Here is a 20,995-nt window from a genome sequence, read left to right as displayed (position 1 = left end):
GAGTCCTTTTAACTCCACAAACATAACACACAAATTACAACAAAGCCAGAACTTTAGGAAGAGATCATCATCATCTCATTTGACAAGCTAAATATGCTCCTGCTTCCTGTTTTCTGGTTCCATGAAACAAACAGTTCTACCAAAGCCAGGCTGACACCTGGTCATCACCCCCTGCCTCATCCGAAGCTCTGGGATGGAGCCATGGGTGCTTTCAGCAGAGACAGCCCCCAAATGCAGTATTCCAGTGGGGAACCAGGATTTGGGTGGCTGTGCTGTAGCAGTTGGGGATGAGCAGAGACTGGAACGTGGGTGGGGAATTATCTCTGCAGAGCCAGGAGGTTTTTGCAATGGCATCTGCTTCTATTTAAGGCTGTCTCCACTGAGGTCCCCAGTGCTTGAAAACCAATTCCTCTGAAAGCTACTCTACAGAGAACAGGGAAAGTGAAGCACTAGGTAGGAGCAGGGAACCCTCACACTGCAAGTGGCCTGAAAGCGAAATAAGATTTGAAGCATGCCGTGTATTACTCTGGTAATATTATTATGCCTCATCTGAATCCATTTCTGAATTTGCCTCCCTACATTCCTTCCTGTCACGCATTATAAAATACATGAAAAGCTAAAAAATGGGGGAAAAAAGACAGTGAGACTCTCTCTTCTGTTTTATCTGCTGGTTTCATAGGGAGTTTTGAGGTTGAATTAATATTTGAAAGGAAGTCTTGAGGTTCTCAGATGAAACATGTTACTGAATAACGTGCTTGCAGTTTCCTGCACACAACCCATATTTTTCTCTATGCAATAATTTCTTGTATAAGGTCGTATTATTTAGGTCATACATTAACTAGTCTTTTATATTCTGCCATGAGATTAACTTAGTTTTCAAAGAAAAGACTAATATCCCAAACTGTAAATCAGTATTTACTTTCAAAAACAAAACAGAAGTATTGCACAGTAATTTCCACTTCAGCCCATTAGGAACTCTTTTAAAGCTGGGAGGGCTATGGAACAGAAGAAATGTTAATTACATGACAGCATACAATGAGAAATTAAACTTTTCTCAGGATAAGACGTTAAACTACGGATTTTTTGGGAAATGATTTGCCAGTTCATTCACTGAATACATTCTGTAACCAAAAATAAAGTCATCTAACAGTCAGAACTGAGTTTGCCTATATAATAATCTGGGTACAGGATGTACAGTGGTGCTGTGTGACTGGTAATTGCTGTCTAGAATGTGACCTTCACCCCAACAAATCCATCAGTTCCCTCTCCCAGCAGTTCTGTCCCTGGGGCCTGAGTCAGAGAGAAAAGAGAAAGTAGGAGCCATTTCCTTTCCAAGGAGCAAACTGGAAGAGGAAAGGGTTCTACAGGTGCCCCTGCAGGTCTGGAGGGCTGCAAAGAAAGCAGAGCTCTGCACAGGGATAAAGGTGTTCAGAAATCCCACAGTGTCACTCCCTTGGGAGCAGAGCAGAGACCCCAAAACGCCGTGACACGTGTGACCTTAACTTGGGATGTCTCAGACACAGAAACAACTCCACTAAATAACAATAAAACCCCTCAAGAAAGCTCTTCAAACCTACGCTGACGGTTTTAAGGATATAATTAACTGACCAAAAAGCTCATGGCAATTGTTTTAATTAAACTCTGCAATTGAAGGAGCCAGAGACAAAAGGAGGCCGTACCTGTTTTCTGTACTTGCAGCTCCCTTTTGGCTTGTTCGAGGATGGATTTGATGGCTTCATCAGAGCCAGTCTCTGTGGTTCGGATTCTTGTGGTTATATTACCTGGAGAGGAAAACAGAACTAATGACACCGGGAAAACTTTTATCTGGTTGTTTCTGTAACACAAAGACACACTGGATATACTGATACCACGGCCAGCACGACCTGAGGACAGCTTACACAGGGCCTTTACCAACATTTACAACACCAAAAATACTTAATAAAAGAAAAACATCCTTTCTGTGCCTGTCTCTAGCTGCCCTGGAATGGTGAGAACATCAGAGGAAGAACTAGCTGGTCATATATTCCTTTTCTATGGCAACCTATTCTCTTTCCTTTTCTTTTTTTTTTCTTTTTTTTTTTTGGAGGGGGAGAGGAAACAGAAGGGAAAAGAAGGGAAAGGAAGAAAGCTGAAAAACATAAGCCCAAGAATCAACTTAAAAATGGCATCAGCTGCTAGGCAAAGTAAGATGAGTACACATTCAGCACAAAACAGAATTAAAAAGTAACTAGATAAAACTAATTTTTAACTTTCTAGAGGTTAATACATGAAGAGAAAGAGTCATTTAAACGCAGATACCACTTGAAGTACTCTCCAGGTAAAGAGCTGAGTGTTTGCTTTTGCTTTGTTTTTTTTTTCTTTTTTTTTCTTTTTTAACCTCTAAGGGGAAGAAAAGGAGGGAAAACCATGAATGCTACTGCACTTAACTGCATTTTTCATTATGAGATTATTGTTTGTAAGTGAGCTAGATAATTTCTGACTGCAGTCAAAATAACTACAGAGTTCTGGGGTCCCTGCTTTAGTTTCTTCTTCTTCCTCATTCCACTAAAAGACAAATTCTGCAACCTAATCTGTAACGAAGAAAAACGTTCAGACTTCCTGTTCAGTGATAACATATCAATCTGATGTTCACTTATCTTGTCTTTCTCATATACAATACTGAACTAAGCATCACACTAATTTAACAGTGTAATAAAGTGGAATTTGTCAGCATAAGCCCCATGAGAAGAAAGAAGTAAATTTAGAGCAGAAGCAGTATGTGATTGTTGGTGTAACTGTGCAACTTTCTCCCTCCAAAATCACAAGAACAGCAAATAGATCTGGTGATTTTATAAAGCCACTTCTGTCACTTATCTCTTTTTATCTGCAAATGCAGGGAGGATGGGAGTGGAAAAACTGTCCAAACAGGGTTACGTTAGTACAGCAGCAGCAGAATTAGAAAAAGCAGAGTGTTCATCTAACCCATGGTTTGTTTTATACTTACTGTCTGTTTTTCTATCAGATTCCAGGCCAGAATCAAACTGCACAGTTTTAAGGAAACACACAGCTAAAGCACACTCCACTTCCTAGGGATGGACTGCAAAGAAAAACACCTGCCTGTGACGTACCTTCAGACCCATTTCTTCGTTTCGGTACTTCCTGAAATAGTCTGTTCAGGTTCTGGCCTGGATTCTCTGTTGAAAAACAAGTTTGGTAAGAACAAAACAATCAGGGGATGGTTGCTCTGACATCACGGGCTGTGACATGAGGAGCTGGCAGCCTGTCCCTGAGCTCTCCTGGCCCCTCGGGGCCCTGCCTGAGCCGGAGGAACTGGCTACTTGGGAAGAAGCAAGGCTGGCTGATTTGTTAATAAAGATTACAGCTATGTTCGGAAAGGAGATTAGACAGATATAAATAAATGTCTAGAGATACCAAAAATGAAGAGGTTAAAGATGGGCAGATAATCCCCTCAAGTACAATCATCAAAAGGAAGAACGGATTATAAATCTAACAGTGTGTGCTTCCAATTAAACAAAATCTAGGAAAACCCTGCCTGTCCTTTCCAATATTTCTTGACTGTAAACAACTTACTTTTCAGTTTCTCTAAATGTAAATCTCAGTCTTAAGATGAATCACAATGAAATGCATGTTACCTCTTAAAATCGCTGCCTTAAATATGCAAAGCTGCTTTAAACTGGGATTGTGTTTTAATTACTCATCTCATGCATCACCTACCCTATTTTGTCACAACACTTTGGGGAAAAAGAACATAATCGCACAAGACACAACAAAAGCCTGGTCTCAGTAAACAACCCCAAATAAAAATTTGCAATTATTTCTGAGGGCTGATACCCCGAGTAGCTGCTGACCCTTTTCACTCCGGATTTAGCTCTGACACGGAGCTCTTGGGAAGCGAGGGATGCGAGTGCCCCTGCTGCTTGCTCCTGCTGACAGGCACAAGCCAGCATCTAAAAAAAGCATAAGCAAAGATACTAACCTGCTCGAGTGCTGCAAAGCTGAACTTTCTGTACCTGACACCTGATTTGGGTGAGAACGGCAGCAACGAGGGGAAGCTTCCCACTGGTACCATTTGGAACTAAGAGGAGGACGGGGCGAGACCCTGGGCAGGAGAGCACTTACCTCTTTGTCTACCCTGGATGCTGCGGAGAGCCAAGATGTTCTGCTCGTCCGAGAGGAACTGCTTCATCTTATGAAATGGCTCCTTGCCTCTCACAGTCAGTTTATTCCATGGCTTTGGCCGGGCCAGGATCTCGCTCACAGACCCTTGCGACAGTCCCAACACATAATGTCCAAATATCCGCTGTCCAATATTGTGCTTGATCAACTGCTCTTTCACCTGACGTGCAATTTCGGCCGTGTCTATCTCCTCGCCTTCAGAGATGCTCCCAGCACTTTCTGACTGGCTGGGAGACGGGGCCATGCCATTTACATCCGGGCTTTGTTGTAATGGACTTTGGGAAGATATGGAGTTTGTGCTGTATGGACCTGTTGGAAAAATCATGCTTGTGCTTCCTGCTTCCTGCATTGCCTTGGAGTAGAAGGACTGCATTAGCTGTCGCTGGAGGAGAGAGTTTAGTGCAAATTTTCCTGTGGAGGCCAGGGGTAAGCTGGGGCTCGCCAGGGATGAGCTGAAAAAGTCTTGACTTAAACCCGTTGGTGAGAACTGGTGTGTACCATTAGTATTGGAAGCCTGCTCCCCCGCGTTGCGGAGCAACTGGGAAGGAGGGGAGGCCGGCAAGGTTGCAGGACGCTGACTCTCAGGCTGGTCTTTCCCTTTTCTCCTGGCTGACCCTACAAGGAAGGTCAAACATAATGCATTATGGGGGGTCAAAGAGGGAAAAACCAAGATAAAAAAATGCAAAGTTTGCCCCGCAAAGGGAAAAAAAAAAGTGCAGATTGACACGGGCCAATGAAGTGGCGGTGGGAGTTTTGGTTTTGTTTGGTTTTGGTTTGTTTTTATTTGGTTTTGTGGTTTCTTTTTGTTTTTGTTTTTTTTTCATAATTGAAATTTTTTAAGCCAAACAAGGCCCCCAAAACAAACAACATGCATTTCATGTTTGCACCTTTCTTGTATGTTGCAGCCTGGAGAATCCCCCTTACAGACATTAACACTAGAACAGTTACATGAAGTGCAGTTATACAGTTAAATAAATGCAGTTACAGACAGCAAGTCTCTCTGTTGTCTCTCATTCAAGACATGACTCATTGGACCTGACTGAACCCAAATGCAGCAAACATTTACATTTTGGAACAAACCAATTTGAATAAAGGAATCACCATTAGGTGGATGCACCAAGATCACTCGTTAAAAGTCATAAAACACTTCAGAATTCAGTAATCCCAGGGCCAGTGGCAACTTTTAACTTTCTTCCAGCTGCAAAAACCATAAGCATTCGAGTATCTGGAAATTCCATGACTTGCCATTTAAAAAATGTGCACACAAGATGTAAAAGCCCACATTAGGAAAGCGGAACGGCAAACACACTTCGCCAAAAAGAAAGGATTTTGTTTTCCCAAGCTGACCTGCTGGTGGCACATCCAAGTGTATCAGACAGGGAGGTTATGTTCTACATGCAAACATTGTGCATAACACTGGGGGGGGAGGGAGGGGAAGAGACTTGTGGTGCCACAGATTTGTTCCCAAAACAGACAACAGCCTCGAACGCTACCACTGGGTACAGCCTGTAATGCCTCTTCCTCAACCTTTACAGACTCTCTGAGCTCTCCAAGTTTTACTTCATTATCCAGCCTATAAAACTACAGAAATCCAGCGTTATTCAGTGTTCCTGTTGCTTCTTAATCCTCCTGCCATGCATTAGCTCAGACACTCAGCTCTCACTCAGCCCTCCCACCCCGTCACAAGACAGTAAGTGAACCAGAACAGCCAAAAATCGTGTCAACCTACCGCTCAGGTCGCTGTTGGTGATGCGCAGCGTGGCGTTCTCCGACTGCAGAGAGCGGTTCTTCTCCAGCAGCAGCACCTCCAGCGGTTTGGATGCATCCTAAAGAGAACCAGAGTGGGAGGTTTGTTTCTAAAAAGCACTGAGAGGCTCACTCAGGCACTAAAAAGGATTTCAGAAGTAAAATAAAAAAAAAAAAACCACAAGTGCTCGGCTCCTCTCTGGACGCAGGGAGGGAGTTCACTGGGTGTGGATTTGCGGGAATCACTCCGGGCTCCCGACGTGAGCCGTGGAAGAGATTCACTGTTTAATTTCCATCGTAAATCATTCATCAATTCTGCATTATTTTGAGATGTGTAACGGAACATTTTCTTAATCCTACTTATTTTTAAATGGTCCTGGCACACTTTCAGTTTAAAAGCTGTAGACTTCTTTTAATCTGATTAAAACAGGAGTTAAGATTATATTATTCCTTCTAGGTCAACTGACCCAAGTTAAGCATTTCCTTGACATGCTGCGTTTCAGCAGAAACAGTTGGTTCAAAAATAAAACCAGCCACAGAAACCTGCTATTTACCTTCCCCTCAATATCTAACCCTTGATCATTAAAAAACTCATAGAAAATTAATCCCAGGGTATCGATATTCAGTTCAGATTTCAGAAGCAAGACTTTAATTCACAACCTTTAAACTTAAGTAAGATTAATTTGCTGGAATGTCAGAGCTTTCTCAGTGCTCAAAGGTTTGTTTTCTTTTGTGAACATTATTTTCAAGGCTAATAAATACTTTAAAATGCCAAAGTCCTTGCTCAGCGTACTGCCTGTACACCGCCTCTAGTATCTTTAAATGACTCAACTTCACAACATTTTGGTTATTCACTCCAGCACAGCTGAAATATCACTTTGTCCTTGCCCACTTAAAAGAAATTAACAGGCAAAAAATGTTCAGTTCAGCTTTTTACAGAAGAAAACATCAGGAAAAACAATGATCGACCCATATGTCTCAACATCAACAGGAAACTGTCGATGCCAACGCCAAGGAATCGCAAGACACAATTTTTGTTAATTAACTGAATTGCTGAAGTAAGTAAGACAACAAAAGTAGGTTCAGTACCTGCCCACCAGAGCTTTCAGATGGTGCAAACTCCATGGATTTCAATATACTGTGGAAGGCAGGAAAAAAAAAATTATTTTCTATTTCTCCTTTCCATAACGAGTCCACTAATGAGCATTAACATTATCGTTTCCTGTTCTCCAGCAACACTACAAGTGGTAACAACTTTCCTTGCAGTGACACAATCTCATAATGAATATAGAATAACTATTCAAACTAGTTATTGGATAAGAAAATTTTCTCAAGCGTCATCTAAATCATTCCATATGCAATCCCACAAGGCCAGTTTAAAGCGTAAATTTAAAGGTTAATAAGGATATAACATTTTAAGCTGTCAGAAGCGATATAAATTTATCTGTGAAGCTGGGAGGGAATGAAGAAGTCGTAGCAAAGCAACAAAACAGGGGAATCACCACCACAGTACAGCACTTTATATAATATACACCAGCTCACCAGCAAGGAAAATATGCACAAATAATCTTCCCCACCAAGACACTACAGGGTAAAAGGCAGTTTTTCATTTTAATAACCTCCTCGTTCTATGGCAACGGGAAGACAAAATGGCACAATATTTCTTAAGAAATATGAAAGATCCAAATATTTATAAGTACATTAGGAGAAGAATCTGATAGTCTCATTGTCAATATTTTATATAAATACTGAGCGGTCAAAGGACGTCTCCCTTCAAAGGCTTTCAGTTAGAGTTGTCTCATCTGGCAAACCAGAATCTTACAGGAATCCAAACTTATTACTGTGCTTTGTCATATAAATTTTTTTAAATCAGCCTGCTGCAGGCAGGACATGAACTTCCTCAGACTGAAGCAATAAATGATTTCAGCTTCTTATTGTACAAAGCCAACATTCATTTGGTGAAGAAAAACACATAAACATATATAGATAGTGTTTATATAGCATTTTTCATGTGTAAAGCACCAGGAACTTTGTGAGGCAATGAGAATCCGTTTATTAATGTATCAAACTGTATTAAAAGTTGTGGATCATGTACCAAAACAGGATGGCCCAAACCTGGAAGTGTTCAAGGCCAGGTTAGATGGGGTTTGGGCAACCTGGTCTAGTGCAAGGTGTCACTGCCCATGGCAGGGGGTGGAACAGGATGGGCTTTAAGGTCCTTTCCAACCCAAACCATTCTGTGGAAACTGAGACAAAAAAGGCAGAAGGACAGTATTAAGACACAGGGACTTGTTCTGGATACCACGAGGAGTCCACCAGGCACCCATTAACTGCCTCAGACCACGTGGTGTCCAGCTCCTCTATGAACCTGTCCCTGCATTAATCCAGAGTCAGATATGCATTAAGTGACACTCTGGAAATCAGTGGTCTCTGAGTCATTCAAGGTCACTCAAAGTCATAGCAAATCCAAGGAAAAAAGGTCACTCTGAGACAGAAACCTGATGCATTTTGCATCTGTGCATACTCACTGCATACAGTGTTAATGCAGACAGGCATTCCTAAAATACAATGATTAATAGAATCATTTCTATTTATTTCTGGTAATGACTTTCATGACATGGGCAGCATTGGATGACACCTCTTGCCAGCAGAAATGGCTGTAGGGTAGGGCCATCATCCTATACACGGCACATAAAGCAATGTTGTTAAGACTCTATGAGGGCACAGCAGCTCACCCACGTGCAAAGGGGCTTCTTTTCTGCTATCAACGGACTTGTGCCAGTCAAAGAGAGAGATTGTGCACTAATGGCTCGAGTTCTTAGAGAGCCTGACATTATATTGACAGCACAGACGTGTTTATTCAGGTTGCAAATCACTGCTGAAAGCCAGTGTTTCTCAGGACACCCCTTCAGGGGCACAGCTCTGTCTCCCAGGATTCAAAGGTGCCAGGGGAGATAAAAGCCCAGAGAGTCATGCAAGGAAAACCCCAGTCACTGGCAAATCACTGTTTCCATTCTCCCAGGGATTCTGCAGGGGTTGGCCTCTGCAAGGACAGCAAGTCATAATGCACGTCCTCATGATGGTCAAATGAGGAGACTCATCTGAATTTAAAAGAATCCCAATTTGTAACAGCAAATTATCACGTGGCAAACTTCCCAAGGCAATTCCCAGGTGCTTCTCCCACTTCAGGTCAGACCAGCAGCACTTGTGACACGGCTCTCCCAGTGAGCCCCACTTACCACACTTGGTTTGCCATTCGGAGCAGTCCAGCAGCATCCCAACCACCTTCCTCCTGGATGAGGCTAAACCAAAAGAAGCTGCTCGCTCCCCAAGGAGCAGGTAGGGGACAGTGTGCAGCCTCCAGAACCAGGCTGACAGTGGCAGGAAGTGCAAAGTAACCCTAAACCTATTTAGGGTGTACATTTGGTTCTCCACACCAAAAGCCTGGCTCTGAAGCCCTGATCCTGCCATTCCTCTCCTTGCACAGGCTGCTCGACTGATGCATTTTGGTTCTGAGCACCTTTAGGAAGGATCCTGATCCTTGCAGCACCTGCATTTCCAGTGAGCTTGGAGCAGGCACTTGGCTGGAAACTTACTGACCTCTGCCTACCTAAAGTGGATTCTTTGCGACCTCAATTAGATTTCTGGCAATTTCACAGGTAATTTCCTATATACTTACAACCCAAAATATACTAAAAATCAAGCTGATGGCACCTCCAACTGTCCTAAGAGGATTATTCACTCCAGCAGATTCATTTTTTTCAAAAAATATGATAGTTAAACATGTCAAAAACGACTCTTCAAAATGTGTCACAAAAGAGATGTTTTCCTCAGGAATATGAGAAAACAAAATGTTTCCTCTTTGGATTCCAGGAATATCTTTGCCCATGAGATCTCGACTCAATCTGTGGCTCAAGATCAGTTACCTGCTCTTTAAAGGAATGATCTTGTGACTTGAATCTGCACATCTAAGATGACTTGAAAGATCTTAGTGCAAAGCAAAGTGTGCATTGGGACAGCTCGACTTTCTGTTCGTCTGATCCCGACTGCAAAGGCAGGAGGGTCAGCGCTGTCGTGTCACTCCAGAGGGAACTGAAAGGACACACAGAGCTCTCAGATCTCAAAAATAGGTTTAAAAGCCATTGGGCACAAAAGCCAAGGCAGAAAGTGAAGAATCCTCCCATCCCAGATCTTGACATGGGCCCAAGCTGAGTTCCCCCAAGGTTAGATGTTGACTGATATTGAGAACCCTCAGCCTAAAATACCTCTAATATCCTGGGGAGGATTAAGGAAAATACATCAGTGACAAAAAACCCCAGAGAAATATATTCTCTTTCTGACTTACTGACAAGATATCTTTTTTCTTGGTGCAGATGTTATAAGCAGTTCATTTTTGTCAGTGTTTCAGGGCACAGGACAGGTGTGGCAGGATTCAGTGTGAGGGATTCTGATTTACAGCAAAAGACTTTTCACAGTCATTTCCAGCAACAGCCTCACTTCAGATCAGACTGTTGCTGCCAGGTGATGCACATTTAGCCTTTAGCACATCCTTTGGATTAGATGGGAACAGAGGGGGTGGTGCCAATGAGCTGCTTGGAGGATGCAGCATTGCAAATATCTTCAGTGCTCTCATGGAGGGTCTTAACCCCCTGCACCATCCTGCAGGAAGGTGTATGGACCCCAGGTCACTTCCAAGCTATCTGGCAGATTAGGGGATATAAAAGCTGTAAGAGCTGGGAGAACAGGGTTAATTTACTGGCACCCAACCAAGGCCACCCAGGGGATTCTCCCATCTATTTCACTGCAGGCTCATCCTGAGCAGAAACACTGTATGAACCCTCCTGTGTGACTTCTCCCAGACCTCTTATCTGCCTTCCCATTCCTGCCCTCACGTAAGTCAGTGTTGTAAAAAATTAAGTTTATTTTAAAAAAAAAAAGGGCAATACTGCAAGGAATACAGGGTTTGTATCTAAAGTACAAATGCAAAGTAAACCTAAATGTATTTGGTGTGTACATTGGGTTCCTGGCACCAGAAGTCTGGCTTTAAAGCCCCAGTCCTGTTGTATCCCACCCACATTGCATTAAACCAGGTAGGGTTCAAAACCCATTTGCTGTCTCAGCACATTTACATTTGGTATCTCATCTAGCAAATTGGAAGGTTGTGGCCTAATTCCCATTCACTCTTTTACGTATGAGGGCATAAACTGGCTGAAATCTGAAGCTGTTTCCTCAACTCAGGAGAGAACACGGACATATTTATCCCATCACTGAAACGATGACGCTTTTTTAAGACCAGTTAATAATCAGGAATAATGACCAAAGAAATGGTCAATTCCCTTAATTTAAGTGAAACTATACACCCACTGTGAACCAGAACCACAGCCAGCGTGGCTTGAATATATCAGCACCAGGGGCTGGGCAAGTCGTGGGGCTTGCAAATCCAAAGCTGCTTTCCATATTCTCCAGGGATGTGTAAACAAAAGCACATGACTACCAGCCTCATCTGAAATACCTCATTAAACAAGGTAACGGGTTATTTCAGTCTTCTTAAAGCACACACAAAAATGCCAGAATGATGAAAGAAGAGATGGGACTCTCTCGCAGTTATTTAAACCTTGACACTAAACATATTTCCAGTCAAAAAAGTTCTCTTCTGAACCTGACAGCTTATCTTGTTATAGTTTAAAATGAGGCTCTTTTAAGTCTCTTTAAGAAAATCCCTTGAAATAGGAAGAGGCTGTTTGTGGCTTTAGTTTAAAACCACAATATATTAGCAAAAATATACAGTGAGACAAGCCCAACACTAAACTGTTAAGTGCTGAACACTGGCTGCCAGAAGCAGAGAAAAGGTATCATGGCCAAAGGCTCTGCATTAAATTTTTGGTCCACATCACAAGCAGCTGTTGGCTGGGGATTTTTAGGGTGGTCAGCGTAAAATACCACAGACTTTCAAACTTTTTTCCCTTTGTGGGCAATAGTTTTAGTGGCTTTTCTTCACGGACATGTGCATTATTTGCTATTGAGATCCTCTGCTGCAACAAGAAGCACCCTCAGATACAGCAGTTCCACTGGTTCTGGATGCAATTTCTGTCAATATTCCCAAATTCCCCGTTATTGTGGTTTTGACTGAATTCTTTATTGTTCCAAGAACACAGATTTGTGGCTTCACTTAACAAGCACTGTTAGTGTTTGTGAAAAAATTATGTAAGCATTTAACACTTACTTTAATTCTTTCTTAACCTCTTCATAATCAGCCTGTCCTTTCAGTTTTTCTTCCAGTTGCTTTAAAAAGAAAGAAGATGGATTTAATTATTTAGATTGTTTTTTTTTTTCTTTTCTGCAGGCTTTCAAAATCATCTTCAAATTATTCCATATATACAGCAGCGCACAAGTGAGGGTTAATGACTCATACCTAATTTACATATATTAGAAAACAAACTATAACCAATTAAACGTAAACACAATTATACCTCGCTCATCCTTTGTTTACAGAGTGCCAAGCATGACAGAATTCAGTGGGTCCCAATTTGGCTGTTTGCAACGTCACTGTCGTGTGCTCAATAAAGAGATCAGGGGAGGAAGGTATCAAAAAAAATGGGCCAGCCGGAATTTTTCAGGGAACTGGGAAATTGAGTAAACAAGCAGGATGCTTTGGCACACACCCTGCTCTTAATACGACAGTTCTTGATAACCTTATCTACATGATAAAAAGAACAGACTGAAGAAGCTGTTGTTGACTGGGACGCCTTAGGCTTGTAAGGCTTCTACAATGCCTCGTGCCCAAACACAACAGCTGTACCAGGTCGTTTTACAAGCATTACTTATTGCAATAACTAATGTGATTACACACACTGGAGATGGAGCACCGAGACCAGCCCAGCAGGTTGTTTTGCTCAGGGTCTACCTGACGCCGGGCGGTCTCAAAGGCTCCTCTGCGGTGTGAGGATGCCACAAACGTTGAAACAAACCCCCTGACACAATCCAGAACGCAATGCCACACACTTGGACCTTACCCAGCTCCCAACAACAGTGCTCATCACTACAGGATAAATGCTTCAGGAGGCCTAAAACATAGTGATACATAATTGATGCCGTTACGTTGCTTGCAGAAGCCACATTAATTTCCCGCTAATAATTTCTTTGCTTAGTGCAGACACACCTGATCTAAGCAAAGAACAGAATTTACTGGCTTGCAACTTCCATGGATAAGTTCAGGCTAGCTCTGTTCCACTATATTTTTGGTGTTAAAATTGTCACAGAATCCCAAAGGTCACGGGAAACAGAAATAACGCAAGGACGCCTCACCTCAAAGACAGAGCGTCTGCTTTGAAAAGGAAAGGAGTACATGACTTGAAAAAGAAAAATGGGGCTTTGTGTCCAGGAGAGGCTGCCTTCAGGGGAGAAGGGAATTCAAGATCCTACACCCACTCTGGGGCTGCTTCTTGACTGCAGGAGGGCAGGGGAGGGCTATTGGGAACTTGGATAATTTTAGCAAACCCGTTTCAAGTGCAGCCCCACAAAGTTGTGCAGCAGCACAGCTACGGGTGTGTGGAGGCAGGGCTGGCACAGGCCAACAAACAGAATTGGGAACCTGTTCCCTGTGCTGCCTTCCCCAGTAAGTCAGTGTGTGGGTATCACCCATCTCAACCTGTCCAATTTAAATGAGGGTTCTCCACATGACAGCAGCGTGGTGGGGCTTTGTGGGATATTCCACCTTTTAACGGATTTTCTTCCCAGCCCTGTCCAGCTCACACACTGTTGACATTTCTGCCTTGCCATCAGCACGGATATTAAAGAGCAGTGACAAAGTGGACATCCACGTTATCAATACACAGCCCTCTTCAATCCCTGTTCCTGCTGTTTGATGCCATAATCCACCATCCTTAGTCACTGCCGACAAGAGGCATCTCCCGGCAGGAATACACGGGCCCTGCTCTGGCAGCTGCTCAACAAGCAGCTCTTAATGGATCACCACCACTGCTCGTCACAGGGATGCAGGAACTGCTGCTCAGTGTGGAATTTGCACTCTATGGGACACTGATGAAACGAGTGGCCTCTTAAAAAGGTCTCGTGTGCCAGCATCCTCAGCCAGCAGTGACTTGCGCAGTCATTCCCATTGTGTTAAAAAGAAAAAAAACGTGTCTGTTTTAGCTAAAACAATATTTTCCACCTGGAATATATATGTAAGATGAGTTTAAGTAATTTCTTCTGACATGTCCTGACTTACCACTGACTCTGCTTTAGAGAGCAGACACAGTGCTTACAGGTGTTTTGGCCCTATACTTGATGAGGAAAATCCTGGTTGATGTGACCAGGAAAATCCCATAAATATTAAGGATGTTGGAGGTTTTGATAACCTCCAACATGTGTTGAAATGTCACTGTGGGAATGTACTATGTAGTCCCAGAGCCTGAGGTGCCACATCAGTTCTCTGATTTTTAAGGAGGACCAGCTACAATGTGCCACGAGTTCGAGCAGCTCGAGCTACGGCTCGACGCTGAGCCAGAGTTACTTTAACAAGGAATCCAAACAGAATTTTTAATGCACCAGAATCAGGCTGGAGAGGGATCTTTAAATGAAACCAGGGAGCCCTTGGTACTGGGAGGAGACTCAGCATCACCACTGAGAGCTTCCAAACTGGATGCAGGGAATGGGAGGAGCGGCCAAACGCCCCACGACATCCTTCTGCTCTCCTCGGTCATGTCACTTTGCCACCTGCTTCTAACTCTGTTTGGTGCTCCACAGCACAGACACACCACAATTCACCTCTTCCTTAACTCTGTGGCTCATAACATTTTGGGTCTACAGCAGAGGAGCTTTTACAGCAGGGATAACTGGTTATTTATAGTAGTCCTTGGAACAAAAAGTACCAGAATAGATTTAAAACAAACAATATCCTGGATTAACATGTTACTTATGCAAGGATATGCTAAGAAAACAGCCTTTTGTAGAGACAGACATAAACCACAGAAAAGCTAATGATTCCCATTTTAATGCAATCTACATTAAATGTAATTCTGTGCAGGGATAAGCTATACCCTGATTAAGTAAAATTTAGGTACAAAACACAGGTAGAAAAATAAAGAAAAAAATAGATATAGACAGAATGAAGCTGTTTTGGACTCTCAGGTACTCACATGCTGCTGTAGCAGTATGGCAACCAGCAATATTTTACTTTGAATTGTATAAAAAACATATATATCCATCATTCCCAAGGATCTAATAGAGAGATTGTTGCCATGGAAAATCTGCACCTAAATGTTTACTTCACTAAACAATATAAACTAACAACTGAGGATGCAGTGCCAGTGTATAAGCAGACCATTTAGGCACTTGGCATCTTCCCAGTCAATGACTGTTTTAAAATGTATTAGTATGGTAATTGTCTCAAAGAACCCTGTAAAATGCACAGAACACAGGATAACAAAGGTTCAAGCTGTGAGACAATCTGGAGGAACTAATATCTTACACTAAATATCAACCTGGTTAATTCAGACAAAATATATTCTAACGACCTCCAACACAGGAAAATGCAGGAGCCAGAGGGCAGAAGGGATGAACTGGTGGCATTTCTGCATGTTAAATTTGCAAATATTCCATGTTAAAGACGTCTTGCATTTGTGTTATGAATGAACCCATGTCAGAGCATGCATAGATTGGGTCCTCTCTTATGTTATTTCAAAAATATAATCTTTACTGTCTTTTTAACCTAAGTGTCATAGGTAAAGAGCAGGGGCTGTGTTAAGGGCTTAAAACATTTAAAAAATCATTAGACTAATGCTGTAGTTTAGTTTAGAGTGATAAACTAACAAGCCCACATTTAATTAACCTGGGCTATTTGATGTATCTCTGTGCTGTATTTTAACTGGGTATCAGGGATGTTCTAACACCCACAAAGGGTTAACATAATTAGAGTTAGAAAAGTCTTGTTACTAGAGGACATGTTTTGATTATTAGATCAGATGAAGATAAGAAGCAATAATTTTGGAAGTATTTCTGTATTGTTTCATTAAGTCATAGAGTATTAAACAATTCCCCCAAGATACAGGCTGAGAACATTGCTTTAATTTGTGAAACTCTTTTTTTTTTTTTTTTTTTTTTTTTTGTGGAGGCAACTGTTACCATCTCTGTTATTTTAGAAGCAATTCCTCCATAATCAAACCTGAGATCGACACATTGTCACTGAGATTTGGTGCTGTGTACAACACAGCTCTGGCACAAGCTTTCCCAGCACTTTGGGGTAAAAGCAAGTACTTTGAACTATATTTATAGTTGCAACAAATAAGGTTAAAGAGGGTTGAAATGACTAAAACTTTATCAATAGAGGCACTGCATCAGACACTATCAACAGAAAGCTAAATACAGAGCATTAGCTGGGCAAGGCTATGAGAAAATGGAAGGAGATTACTGAAATGGAAATCAAAGACTTGCTCTGTCATTTCTATGATCCTACTCCCTTTGAAGTTAATGGCTAAACTAATACTGACCTCACCAGGAACATGCTTTATTCCAAGAAAATCTGTCAAGTGCAAGGACTCAAGATATTTTCTATCAGGCTTTATGAAAAAGGAAAAGAAAAAAAAAACCCCAACCCTCTAACATGGGCGTAGCCAGCAAAATGTGTCCCTTAAAACCAGGGCAGCTCTTTTCACCCTCAATAAAAGTGGTGCCCACACAGTGACAGGTGGGCAGGGACTGATATTGTCAATATAGTTACATAATAGGTCTCCTTTGCTCCACTGAATTTTCACAAAAATTCTGCAAAGCTGGCTTAAAACATGCAGAAAGCACCGACTGCAACACTTTAGCTTCCATTCCTAACAGACATCTCTCCATGTAAATTATGCTCCACCACAGCAAAACTAGTAACTGCCTAAAAAATGTCAGAATTAGAGCAATTTGTAAGAGTTTCAATTGAACATTAAATCATTCTGATAGAGCAGAGCTGCCCACGCCACAGTCAGAGCTGAGTGGGTACCATCAGCCTCCTGGCTCTCCAAAAACCCTCAGACTATCAAACCTGCAAAGCTACCAAGTCTTTAATGGAATAGATAAATTTATCTTGTTTACACTTTGGAGCTCCGAGCTGGTGGAACAATGAAGGAGACGGGGAGTTACAGGAAACTGATTCATCCCACAGGGCAGGAAACATTCCTCCTGCTCACGGAGACATCACAACTGTGTGGGCTCAGCACAAAGGAAGTGAAGCTGCCTGAGCAGAAGGTAAAAGGGTCACTCACAAAATTCTTAGCTGTTCCTTCTGGTTCTAGTGCAGTGCTGTATGCAAAGGAGTATAGCACCAGACCACTAATTATAAATGGGAATTATCGTGCAGCAAAGAGTTAAAAAATAATGAAATGGTTATTAAGGCTAAGAGCCTTCTCTATGTCCTGATTTTATTTGTTTCTGTGCTCTAAATGATACATTTCCCTTTTCCAGTGGACAGAACTGGAAGGGGTAGCAGGTAAATTTAAAGATAAACCATAAACATTCCTGGCAAATCTTCAATACCAATCACTGGAATGGGAATTAGAAGTTTTAAAGCCTAGAAGGATTTTCTGTGCCTTTTCAGTTCAGCTGTCTCATTACGTGTCCATGGTCAATAAATGTTGGGGTTTGAGGGTGGGTTTAATTCTAAAGGCAGCCCATGTTCTCCAAAAACACATTTCAAGACAATAAGAACTGAGTAACTTAGATTTTTAAAAGAAATGTGATCACTTAGAATACAAAACATCCCTGCTCATGGGAGGGGCTTGGAATTAGATGATCTTTAAAGTCCCTTTCAACCAAACCATTCTGTGACTCTATGAATGCCATAGAAAATAGAATTCAGCAGCATCCTGAAGAAGCAGAACCACAGCAGACTTACACCAGTAAACCCCAATATCATGATATCTGTTACAAACATCACGAGCTGCTGAGCACAGAACTGAGCCTTACTTTGAGTGTGCTGTTCTTGGCTGTCAGCTGCTGCTCCAGCTGGGAGATTTGGCTGCTGGAGTTCTCCCTCAGCTTGGTGAGGCTGCCCTGGAGTCTCTGGACATCTTCGACGAGCTGGGCGATCTCCCGCTCCTTCGCAGCCAGTTCTACTTCCAAGCTGGACCGTGTTAGCACCTCGATGGCCTGCTCCTGATGGGAACAAAGCATCAGACCACAGAAATTAAAAAAGGCAACAGGCCTGAATTCAGGGCAGTTTGGCAAGGACCAAGCATGGCATCAGGTGGCACGAGAAACAGAGACAATTCTCCTAAATGTGGGACTCCCATGACTGACTGCGTGAAACTGGAAGATGAGCCTTTCTACTGCCCAGGACAGCTCCCAGGGAAAACAGGGATAACAGAGAGAGTAAATTCCCCCATTTCATAAGTGCACTGGAAAGATGCAGCCGTGAAAGTCAAAGGATTCTATTTAGTTCTATTTATTATTAATAGCCCGAATGCTTTGACAACTCTGAAAATCTGTGCTTACAAAATACTAATCAGATAAAATATTCCGAAGTAATGGAGCAGAATTTCTTAATCAGGAACGGCAGGGCCATGTGCCTGTGGCTCTCTGAATGCACAGTGCACGTTTCAGGCAAAATTGTCAAAAATTGCCCCAAACTGCTACTTCCAATGAACTTGCTCCTCGCATGAAAATCATTCATGTTAATATTGTTGCAAGCATCCCTCCATGGGGAAGAAGATAGATGTGACAGCTCTAAGACAAGGCCATTCTCCCCTTGGTCACCACTTTCAGAAATTCTCTTCCCTAAATCTTTCTTCTTCCAGTTTCCCACAGCTGCAAAAATCCATCCTCAAGTCGGAAACTTCCTCCCTAGACCGACCTGCCAGGAGGACAATAAATTGGAGAGGAGAGAGAGGTTCAGGAGAAGGCAGATCTACTCAGAAAAGATAACAGAAACTAATTGTACCATCTCTCTGTCTCCTTTTGTGCTAAGAGATCAACAGCTGTAACACATTGGAGAGCTCCAAACCTCTTCCATGAAGAATGTGAGGAAACCCTTGAGCATGTGTGGGGAGCACGAGCCCAACCATGAACACACATTCCATTAAAGAGCCTAAAATGCATCTTACAGAGGTTAATGGCTGTTCCTCAGAAACACCAGTGAAGTAGGAGAGAATCCATTTAGCAAGAGAGACAGTGATGGTGAGCATTAAACCAAAGATCCTGCGGAAGAGCTGGGAATTCAACCCACCAACGCTGTCACCCAAACACTTCCCTGACAATTCAAGATGACACTGCAGCAGATTGAAATATATTCCACATCCGCTTTTCTGGGAATACAGGAACAACAAAATACCCTTTTCCATACCTTCTAAACACTTATCTTGATTCTCAGTGACTACACCCCACTGTACTCTGAGAAAGCTGCAAGTACGAACAGCAGTTAACAACACTCTCCTATTACACTGAATTATACTTTTAACTTGAAAAAACCTCTAATTTGCTTGCATGAAACATCACAAGTTGTATAATCATCTGCTGCTTGTGCCTATTGAGACTAGAACGTGGAGTCTGAAATAAGATAGATAATGATCATTTTCATCCTGCAGTAGTTGTCATATTAAATATAAATGAAGTGCAGAAGTACTATTAAATACAAGAAAGACCTAATGTTAAAATAATGATAAGACTAGGACATGAGATAGGAAGAGGCAGGTAATTCAGAGTTACAAGTGATATTCAGGCTTTTTATTTTTTGTTTTGCAGCCTACTTGTCTGTCTTTTGACTTCTCTGAGAAAATGCTGGGTTGTATTAATAGACAAGCAAACAGATCTGGAGGACTTATGGTTTGTTACTCATTCTCTGCAAACGATTTTTAAAGACAACCATGTGTTTCTCTGCTATCAGTGTCAAGCCCGTGAATGGCTTGCAAGAAAAAAAAAACAAAGCAATGATTTCTTTTGTTTGTTAAATCTGCTGCTTAGAAGTAGACTACATTTCACTTAATTGCATATTTACATTTAAATACTCCTATTTCTCCTTTGGCAAACAAAAATCAAACTAATCTGGCTGCTCATCTGTGCTACCTGTTCACCCAGGACCAGCTGGAGTCCTGGAGCAGCTCTGTGTGCCTGCAGGTCCCACCAGCAGAGTCAGCACTGCCAACCTCCCCAAACGGCAGCGCTGCCTTTATTTAGAACCACACAGAGGAGGCAACAAGCAGGAGTGCAGGATGTCTTCTCAATTTTCAAAGCTGCTTTCATTGGATTTACAGGTGTAATTCTCAGTTTTAGATATATCCAGTGAAAACTGGAGTGAGTTCAAATTTATTTCCAGTTCCTCTGGCAGTCCAGACACTGAGGGGATAATGAGAGGGAGCTCTGGGCAAAGCGGGTCCCTTCAGGCTGAAGCTCCACATCTCCACTGGTCCTCCAGGTTTGCTGCCTCTATTTTTCCTCTGCTGATGCTCTTTAGCAACGTGAAATAATTTCTGAGAGCTGCTGCTATCCACCTGGACCTGCAGCCCCGGAGAGCGATGGATCACCACGGAGCCAAGTGGCCTCTGTCCTTCCCGGGGTCTTCTCCAGCCACCAACCCCTTCAGAAGTTGAACCCACCCACAATCCCAAAGGAACACCCCTCCATTTCAGTTAAAATACGACTCCAAAGAGTTATTTTTATAGCTGTGAGCATAAATTGAAAGAGCTGTACTGCAGGAATGTCAGAAACCTGTAAGAGTCAGTAAATATTTTCTCTCACCACATCAGGTGCCTTCTGGATCTGCGTAGCAAGTTGGAGAGATTTGTTAGCTGATGAGAGCTGCTCCCTTAAGGTCTCTGCCTCTCTCTGAGCCACCTCTGCCCTCTGAAGGAAATGAAAAGGGGTGAAAAGAGAAAGTACATTCAGTTTAACAACTGACAATTATTACAAGAACATTCATCAATTCATGCCTGACTGAATATAATTGATTTTCCTAAACACTCAACCTAATAAATGTTAGAAAAAAACATAGAATGTGATGGATTTTTATTTTAAACAGTACAAGGAAGAAATAATTGAGCGATTATGACAGTAATTTAACGCTAGGAGCAAGGAATCCCCTGCTGATACTAATGCTGCGGCCCAC

The 20,995-nt window shown here is 42.3% G+C and overlaps 1 protein-coding gene across 7 annotated transcripts in view; it reads right to left on the bottom strand.

Moving 5' to 3' along the window:
• CUX1 (cut like homeobox 1) overlaps nucleotides 1–20,995 on the bottom strand; it is a 272,065-nt gene that overhangs the window by 66,939 nt on the left and 184,131 nt on the right. For 3 of the 7 annotated variants that reach the window (XM_017828880.1, XM_017828881.1, XM_017828884.1), the window contains exons 10-17: nucleotides 20,629–20,733; nucleotides 17,863–18,051; nucleotides 12,146–12,204; nucleotides 7,012–7,060; nucleotides 5,906–6,002; nucleotides 4,120–4,791; nucleotides 3,108–3,173; nucleotides 1,680–1,781 (exon numbers count right to left, since the gene is read on the bottom strand). In XM_017828880.1, the coding sequence (XP_017684369.1) occupies nucleotides 1,680–1,781; nucleotides 3,108–3,173; nucleotides 4,120–4,791; nucleotides 5,906–6,002; nucleotides 7,012–7,060; nucleotides 12,146–12,204; nucleotides 17,863–18,051; nucleotides 20,629–20,733 (1,339 nt within the window). The remainder of the gene's footprint in view (nucleotides 1–1,679; nucleotides 1,782–3,107; nucleotides 3,174–4,119; nucleotides 4,792–5,905; nucleotides 6,003–7,011; nucleotides 7,061–12,145; nucleotides 12,205–17,862; nucleotides 18,052–20,628; nucleotides 20,734–20,995) is intronic. The other 4 variants (XM_017828882.1, XM_017828886.1, XM_017828883.1 and 1 more) reach the window with 3 other exon arrangements.

Source organism: Lepidothrix coronata, unplaced genomic scaffold (assembly GCF_001604755.1).
Source record: "Lepidothrix coronata isolate B3197 unplaced genomic scaffold, Lepidothrix_coronata-1.0 Scaffold154, whole genome shotgun sequence".
Classification (NCBI taxonomy): domain Eukaryota; kingdom Metazoa; phylum Chordata; class Aves; order Passeriformes; family Pipridae; genus Lepidothrix; species Lepidothrix coronata.
This window is presented reverse-complemented; position numbering and strand designations above follow the sequence as displayed.